This window comes from Artemia franciscana, chromosome 11 (assembly GCF_032884065.1).
Source record: "Artemia franciscana chromosome 11, ASM3288406v1, whole genome shotgun sequence".
NCBI lineage: Eukaryota > Metazoa > Arthropoda > Branchiopoda > Anostraca > Artemiidae > Artemia > Artemia franciscana.
The window spans coordinates 36063670-36073231 of NC_088873.1; the positions used below are offsets into that span (position 1 = coordinate 36063670).

At 35.5% G+C, this 9562-nt stretch overlaps 1 protein-coding gene across 2 annotated transcripts in view; it reads right to left on the minus strand.

Annotated features, from left to right (window-relative positions):
* The window catches only part of LOC136033148 (enoyl-CoA delta isomerase 2-like), a 42087-nt gene extending 33331 nt beyond the window's left edge, over positions 1 to 8756 (minus strand). Inside the window, exons 1-2 of one of the 2 annotated variants that reach the window (XM_065713795.1) lie at positions 8684 to 8756; positions 1107 to 1245 (exon numbers count right to left, since the gene is read on the minus strand). In XM_065713795.1, the coding sequence (XP_065569867.1) occupies positions 1107 to 1208 (102 nt within the window). In that variant the 5' untranslated portion in view covers positions 1209 to 1245; positions 8684 to 8756. The remainder of the gene's footprint in view (positions 1 to 1106; positions 1246 to 8683) is intronic. The other variant, XM_065713797.1, reaches the window with a different exon arrangement.
* Positions 8757 to 9562: the final 806 nt, after the last annotated feature.

Here is a 9562-nt window from a genome sequence, read left to right on the forward strand (position 1 = left end):
CTGGTTTTAACACTGCCATTTTCATAATGCTACATTTACAACAAATGATTGAAAAAGTGATGCCACACCTTTTATGTTGAGTTATTTCTACATATTTCTGGTTTTAGCACTGCCCTTTTCATAATACTACATTTACAGCAAAGGAATGAAAAAGTGATGCCACCCCTTTTATGTTGAGCTATTTCTGCCTATTTCTGGTTTTAACACTGCCATTTTCATAATACTACATTTACAGCAAATGACTGAAAACGTGATGCCACTTCTTTTATTTAGTTATTTCTGGTTTTAACACTGCCCTTTTCATAGTGCCACAATTACAGCAGAGGATTAAGGGAGTAACTCCTTTTATGCAGTACAATTTCTTATTGTTCAGAATTTTTATTTCCTTTTTTTCCTAATTCTGCATTTGCAGCCAAGAAGTGAGGGGTTTATGCCACCAATTTTAAGCAAAGCTATTTCTGCTTGTCAAGTTTTAATATTGCTCTATTTTCCTGTTGAAACTTACTTTTTTTCTCCTTTTTTTCAATGTTACTGCAATTTAAATACAATACCTTAGCCTGATATCAGTTTATAGTCCCCTTGGATACAAGTAGCATATATGGCTAATAGTGCAACAAGATATTATATTACCAGCAAGAGAAGGGCTATTCCAGCAAGAAAGGGCAATGTTGGAGTGTTTTGACAAAGAAAATACACAACAATTCAAAATGAAAAACTAAAGAAAGCCTTTAATGTTTCTACAGTTACTTCTTCAATACCATTACTCTTACAAAAATGAAGATAACAAAAGAGCTATTTGGCATTCAGAAAAAAAAAACTATTATTGGTTGAGATGTTTTGAATTCACAGGCATAGTTTTTATCAACTACATGCCCTTCTTGAGGGCTTTAACCATTTCTATCAAGCAAATCAAATTACTTTGCATGTGTAGCCCAAATCATAATAAAAGTTAGGCATTTAGAATAAGCATTAAATGAGAGCTATTTTCATTGTAGCCTATATTCTTCTCCTGTCATGATTTGGATTTATATTTTAATTTTAGCAATAAAACTACAGTGAAGTATATTTTATTATTCTCAATACTTATTTTAAGACACTAGTCTTACCTTTAATCTTTGCTGAGCTGTCTGAAAAGATTCTGTAATAGATGACATCATTCTAACCTTCAAATTTTCAAAGCCTAGAATTGATCTGCTAAGCCTAAGCATATCCAACTAGCTTCCAAAGAAATTTAAGGAGCCTCTTCTGAAAAAGAATACCAATGACAACAGTATTAATGTGAAACTAAATAGGAAGTAGATTCTGTAATAGATGACATCATTCTAACCTTCAAATTTTCAAAGCCTAGAATTGATCTGCTAAGCCTAAGCATATCCAACTAGCTTCCAAAGAAATTTAAGGAGCCTCTTCTGAAAAAGAATACCAATGACAACAGTATTAATGTGAAACTAAATAGGAAGTAGTTTCAAAAGTCACAAACTTGCTGATTTGTTCCATACAAACATGCAAAGAGACAAATTGTTGTTGGTGAAGTACATAAAAAGAACAAGGACTTGGGTATTTTGCCCTTGAAATATAGACTAGTATTACTCAACTTTGCTTGCCACAGTTGGTAGAGTATGCCTTTGTCCCTTCCCATGAACGTTGTCACAACATTAATATTAACAATTTTTGGTTTTGTTCTTTTTTAATTTGTACTTGAATAGCCAATTTATTTGCTGATGGTTCCAAAATTCCCATATTCTGCATAGATTTTAATGATTCTAGCTTTTAATAGCCAATGTATACATTCGTGGTTCCAAAATTACCATATTCTGCATAAATTTTAATGTTTCTAGCTTGTATTCTGGGGCAGAACAAAAGGTCTTTCGACATGTTTTACTTATGAACAACGTCTGTGACAGTCTTGGGTATCTGGTCTATTGGTATGACTCTGGTGTCAATTGATATTGGTGTCAAAATAAAGTAAACACTACAAGATCAGAGAACCATAAATAGCAGTCAAGAAGCAAATTCAAAATCATAGTTTAAAGGTTCATAACCACCAGTGGCACAATTTGCTTCTAACAATAATCAGGTGATTGTTCATAAGCTGCCTCAATTCTTAATAAGCATTTGCCTTAATTCTATGTCTCTGAAGGAGTGACTGCTGAGAAGTTATTACAGAGATGTATTTATTTATAGCCTAAGTATTTTATTATGTCAAACAAGGCAAAATGCAAACATATCAGCCCAGTCAAAGGCTATGATAAATGTGCAGCATGTACTACTGAATTGAAAGAGAAGTCTTTGGCCACTGAGCATAATAATTGAGAAAAATGAATATGTGGTGAATGAACAGACCTGTCCCCTGGTGAATATAAACTATTCAGTAAATTGATGCTGTTGCTTACATGTACACAGTCCTGTCCAACCTGTAAGGTTAGCTCTCCTCCTCCCCCTAGCAGTGAGCAGGCTATGATATTAAAGCTAGCTTTTGTCATGAATAATTCCTTGAAAACTTTCAGGGAAGATCTAAAAAAGGAGTTTGCTACAACCAGTCAATTATTCCTAGCCCTTTCCAAGCTGAGGACTGACATCAAAAGTGACATTTCTGCCCAGGTCAGTGCTATTGTAAGTAGAGTATAACATATAGAAAATTTGCTTCAATCTGTATTCTCTGTGTCAACTGTCCAGGACCTAGTGGCTTCCACAGTGACCACACAACTATCTAAACTTCCTGTAGCCCCCTTGACTGAGAATGATGTTTGTCAGAATGCTTGTTCTAAGTGTCAGTGCTTTGAAAGACACTTGAATATTGTTGCATATGGAATCCCCTCAGACTGATGATGCTGTTTTCCTGTTTAATTATCAGGCCTCAACCTATGGAATTGATATTGATGCCCTCCCAGTAAATGTAAGAAGACTTACAAGTAGCCAACAACCCTTAGGTAATAATGTCTATCGGATGAAGGCTGAACAATTGCAAAAATTTTGCTGTGTATCAATCTAGCAGGGCCATTCAATAGGTATAAGGTCCTCAAACAAAGTGGGAAGAGCTCATAAGTCACTACTGATAGTTCTTAAGAAATTTGCATGAGGGAGTTAAATTAACAAATAATTTGCATGAATAAAGTCACATGTATTACTTATTTTGTTTATTCTATATATACAAAATATTGGTAATAGAAGTTTCTTTTTGTGCACCATGTACAAAAAGACATTCCCCTGTCTCTCCTTTTCTCTGTGTCATGAAATAAATTGAAAAAACAAACCATACATAAATCTTTTGAAACAAAAGGTACAATTTGTCTCTATGGTGATGGTCGTATGGAAGACTGAACAAAGCACAAGCTATAGTTGAGGAGTTGAAATGCTGAAAAGCTAATGGAAAGTGGACTTGAAAATTTGTAAAGGTGGCACTGTACAAAAAAGCTTGCTAGCTGGAGTGATCCCCCCAACCACTCCAATGTTCTACTGATGGCTCTGCCCCCTTCTACCCCTGTAAATTGTTTAAGCAATCATAGTTTCGCACCATCTAATCCTGTCTCTCAACTACCTAGTAGTGTTCATAATAATGTTTTTTTGTCTGATGCTGACCTTTCTTTTGCTTCTATTTCTAGTGTTTCTTCTGCATTATGTTGCTCACCTACTCTTTCTTCCTTGTCATTTCACAGCACAGTATCCAACAATATTCCTAGTTATTTTATTTCTACTTACACATATTACCAGCTCTTTTCTAACCTGAATTCCCCACTTTGTCACATTCAAGGAATCTAATTTGGCTGCTATGTTATCACATGTGATGTCCAATTTTGAAAGTTATGATTCTGTCCCTGACATCCAATGAGTTGGTGGATTTGGTTTTGCACTAGAGATTCTCTTTTTTTTGTCTACCCTCTCTGATAATTCCCTCAGTCAAACAATTTCATAACCAACTCGTTTCAGGGAAGGGCAAGTTTCCAAAACTCTTGAAATGGTTATTCTCAGCAATCTTGCCCCTCTTATTACAAATATAATAACCACACCCATTGGTAATAGCAACCATATTGTAATATTTTCAGAGTTATATTTGCCCACTAAACAAGCCTTTTCCAAGTAGCAAAAATATGTCAACTACAAACTAGTCTCCAAAAGACTTGCCAATGTCAATTGGGATCAGCTTATTGAAGAGAGTTGGTCTAATGCGAACACTGTAATTTTGCATGCTGAAAAGTCATGCACTTGGTTTTTTAGCTAAACAGGCCAAAAATCTACCTTTTTTAACTACAGAAACGAGTAAGCTAATTAATTGATAACATTGAGCATGGGATTACTACAGGAAAAAGAAAACCTAAGAAAAATACAATCACCTCTTCATAACCAGACAATCAACCATTTCAAGCAGTTGAAGAGAAGGTTTGAGGAACAATTGGCTCATGATGTTATGGATATCTAAATCTTTCTGGCATTATGCCCCTCAAAAATGTTGCAGCAGATGCACAGCCCCTGATATCCTACACAATAGTCAACAATTGCAAAAACTGAGCTTAAAATTTTCAACCAACAATTTGCATCTGTTTTTTTCCTATAATTCCAGTATTTTCCCCTGCATGTCCTATAGATGATGGATCATATACTATGGAGCCTATTCTGATTAATGATTCAATAGTTCTAAGGCAACTTATATTGCTTAAATTGGATGGGCCAGACTGTATTCATCCTTGTTGTATCCTCCATGAATGTCAAACAGTCTTGTGTCAACCTCTTTCCTTACTGTTCAAGTTATCATTAAACCTGGATTGATTCATTAAGTTATCATTACCTCTGGATTAGAAAACAGCCCATATCATTCCCACATTTAAGAAAGGTAGAAAGGACCTTGCTGAAAACTATCAACCTATCAGCATGACATCAGCAGTTGTTAGGTTCTTGAAAGAATAATCGATTATGTAGTTATTAAATATCTTAAAGCAAATAATCTCTTGCACAGCTCACAGCATGGCTTTTGTTCTGGGACATCTGTTGATAACAATCTACTTGAATCATATGACCATATCACTAGGATACTTGATGCAGGGGTCCCTACTGACATGATTCTTCTTGACTTTCCTAAAGCTTTTGACAAAGTTTGTCACAAGCAGCTTGCAATCAAATTATGTGCTGTGAAGCTTGAAGAGAAGTCTTGCTCTGGATCCTCAATTTGCTTTACATGCAATCTCAATGTGTTCAGTTATTTGGTGATTCTGGCAGCTGTATTCTTTCTTCAGCAAAGCATGATTTGAGTGGAGTTCCTCATGGTAGTATTTTGGGTCCTAGACTTTTTAATATCTTCATTAATGGTACTCCTTCCACAATCAGCAGCAAACTAATGCTCTATGCTGACAACCTGAAGCTCATTGGACAAGCCTTGTCCTGTGAAGATCATACCCTTCTACAGAATAATATTGGACTGCTTGATCAATGGGCTGAAACTTGGCTTCTTAAATTTAATGTTGCCAACTCATGCACCATGTCATTCACCTTGGTAAAATCAGCCACCATCAATGTTATTGTCTCTCAGGTCACCCACTTTACTCTGTAAATACTGAGTAGGATCTTAGAACCCCTATTGATAATAAGAAGAAGAAGAAGATAATGAATTAAAATTCAGCACTTCTTGAATGAAACAATATTGAATGAAACAATAGATCACTGCCTATTTGAATGTAATATGCTGACGTCTGCACAGTATACCCTGCGACGTAAAATGGTAGAATGCTTCAAACACCACAAAATTCCACTAACAGCCAAGAGTCTTGCTGACCATACTCTCCCGCAGAGCACAGAGATCAATATATACTCTCTTATAATTCAACTGCTGGTATCAAAAGATATACTTCAAGAAATCTGAGCAGATACAAATCATACAAGACAAACCAGCTCCATAGCTCTGTCGATCTCACAGAGTGAGCCAAAAGGAAAAGGGCTAAATAGTATCAACTGAAAAGCCCGTCTGCTGAATAAGAAGAAGAAGAAGACTTCTGCTAAGAAGTCTACTGTTACCTTACCTTAAATTACCTTAAATCACAGCTTGGAGCGATATAAGGATTATCCATCGATCAGTTGGTGCTAATTCAACCATAGGACTGATTAAGCATACTCTTACCTTAAATAACTTAAATTGCAGGGTCTAGCAAAATAAGGATTAAATCCTGTAGAATTGCTGGTTAGTGATGGCAATGATTGGATGTCCCAATGACATCCCACTGAATTTGCCATGGTCTCAATGACCATTCTCCATCAACAGCTTTTTTAAAGGCAGTAGTACTGGGGATAGTGACTGCTTCTTTGGTGTGCAAATTCCACAATCTCACTATTCTGTTAGTGAAGAAGTAATCCTGTAGTTTAATGGCAGCTCTCTTCTGATATAGTTTTCAACTAAGCCCCCTAGCTCTGGCAGATAAGTCAAGCTGGAATGGCTTATTTAAGTCTTTCCACTAGTTCTCCTAAAGTAATCAGTCTCCTGTATAAAGGAATTATTCATCCTAAGCTTGAAGTTGGAATGTCTCTAACCTCTCCTTATATTAAAAAAGACATAAAAGTGATGGAAGATGTGCAGAGACATGCCACCAAAGTGACATATGATATTCAGGAACTTTCCTACCCTGCAATACAAGCAAAGCTGAAACTACCAACTCTTTTATATAGCAGAAATAGAGGTGATGGCATTTTAACCTACAAGTTAATGAGGGCTAATACACTCCCAGCATTATTTCCCACTGTTGGTCCTAAATCAAGAACTAGAGGTCATCAGTTGAAACTTGTTAAACAGTCTACTGTATCCAGAGTCTGTGCTCAATTCTTTTCCTCAAACTAGACATTTACCTTTTGTTAACCTAACCAGTAATCAATAAATTCATTTCAATTTGAAAGAGCTTTAGAGTGGTGGTGCTAACTAGGTGTATGGTTGTTGACACTAATCAAATGTAACATATTGCCTAATCCTTCACAGTTTAGGCCTAAGTTTCAAGCTTGTCCTGCAAAAACAATATACTGCTGTAAACTGATCTTTTTAAGACAAGAGATGAATATTAAGCTAACTGGTAAAATTCTACTTTAGTGACTTTTGGCTATCTTGGAAAGGGGTTAGGTTGGGACAATGAAACTTTGGGGATAGGTCTACAGGCTAAAGAATATCCTGGGAAGGTGTTTTGAGGTACTCACCTCTACTCCTTCTCCCTCTAGAAATTTTGACAAACAACATTTTACCTTAATTTTCAGTTACCAGTTGCTTTTTCTCTGCCTTTACTTCTGAAAATGCAATTCCTGTTATTTGGGTAGAACTCTGAGCCATATCAATGTTGTTTTTTTTCAAAATTTAGGAAATGTATTTGCATATCTTTAAAACCTTATAAATTGGGATTGAGCAAAGTTGTGAAGCTGAAAACAATTTTGTTGTAATTCACTCAAGCAGAAGATCTATTTTGCAAGGTTTCACTTTTATAATATACACATTTTTGGTAAAATTCTAGTTAATTGACTTCTTGCTATATCAGAAAGGGTTTAGGTTAGGAAAATGAAATTTTCAGGGATGAATCTACAGACTAAAGCATGTCCTAGGAAGGTATTTTGAAGCAACTATCTCCACTCCTTCTCCCTCTAGAGGGCCCTAACCTTTGATGACCTTTAAAAAAATGTGTTATAAAAGAGAAACCTTGCAAAATAGATCTTCTGCTTAATTGAAGTACAACAAAATTGTTTTCAGCTTCATAACTTTGCTCAATTCTATTTTATAAGGTTTTAAAGATATAAAAATACATTTCCTAAATTTTGAAAAAAATATTGATATGACTCAAAATTCTACTCAAATAACAGGAATTGCATTTTCAGAACTAAAAGCAGAGAAAAAGCAACTGGTACCTGAAAATTAAGGTAAAATGTTGTTTTGTCAAAATTTCAATAGGTATATACCAGTCATGTAGGCAAATTTCAGAGCCCTCTAGAGGGAGAAGGAGTGGAGATAGTTGCTTCAAAATATCTTCCTGGGACATATTTTAGTCTGTAGATTCATCCCTGAAAGTTTCATTTTCCTAACCTAAACCCTTTCCAAGATAGCAAGAAGTCAATTAACTAGAATCAATTAACTCAGTCATTTAACAAAGCCAATTGACTCAGGACCCTTTAGAGGGGGAGGGAGTGGAACATAACCCATTTCCAACATAGACAAAAGTTGCTAAAGTAGAATTTTACCCAGGCCTTTTTTTCAATTATTTCCAAATATAATAATTGTCACAATTGTAAATCAATTATAATGAAAAGGAGTACAAAATAAGGAAGACAATGATTAATTTTATTAAAATGTTTCCTTCTTTATAGGTACCTAGCTATGTTATCAGAGTAAATCAGGTGTCACTTTAAGGCCTTTTTAAGGACTTTAAATTGGACTCTCAATTGAAATGATTATTAGATAAGCTATTAGGAAAGGGCACAAAAATGGCAGAACATTGTGTTTATCTTGTCTCTAAGTAAGCTAAGTAATGGGACCATCTCTGAATTTAGACCTAAAAACAAATTTAGACCTATACAAACATTTGTCGAAATTAGGCTAGGTGGTGACTGCAGGGCTAACCTATGGATAGCCTAGAATTCAATAAATACACATCACAACAGCTAAGCCTTGCCATTTTCAATCTTATATAGCCTAAAATAAATAATAAAATAGTTAACTGAAAGCAATGTATACGTTATTGGATATGCTAGAATTGGTTCTTTTCGGTTAAGTAAGTAATCAGAAGCCTCGTGTGGAATTTTTAAAAGTCTTAATAATTTTGCTATGTTGCCATAAATTAATGCTCTGAAATCCATAGCCATTGGCTTGACGATGGCAGGCTTGATAGGAGCTGTTGGAGTTGTTCTAGTGTTGTGGGATGGTTTGGCGTCGTCACTCCGAAAAATAAGGTTTTTTCTCCTCCCCTATCCCTGACAAGGATACTTTTTTTGTGGCGTCCCATAGTGGCACCAGAGTGGAACTTTTACAAGTTTACCTGGCCAAAACCATTAATAGCGCTGCAGTGTGACGTCGAGGACTGGCGCTCCACAAGGAAATCAGAGTCCAGTAAAAGACATAGGATTTTCACTGAATTTCGATTAATGGATACTTCTCCTGTGTCTGGTCTGTTTTGTTGAATTTTGGGCTATGAAGCTATTGCAACTGTAGGCTTGTAAAAAGAAACACACAGTACAAAGAAATGTTTATTTCTTTTCAAAACGAATTTCACAAAAATACTAAAATTAATTCTCTTCTCAGAGACAAAAGTAAAACCACCCATAGTTCGACACACGGGAACCATCGAATCTTAGACCTCACAAAACAAAACCTGAAGCTTCGCGTCATCTCCAATAAGGTAACCTTATTCTACCTATCTATCCCGACAAATCTTGCCAAAGTCTAGCCGTCCAAAAATATATCTTTAACAGAGATGAGTCATCTTATATACGAATTTACTATCCAAGATAATTACCCAGTCTGCAAGAAAACATTTTACGCTAAAAGAAATAGGCAAAGATTACAAAGTAAAAATAAAAGGGAGGGGGACCAGAGAGTCTCAGAGTATTACACAGA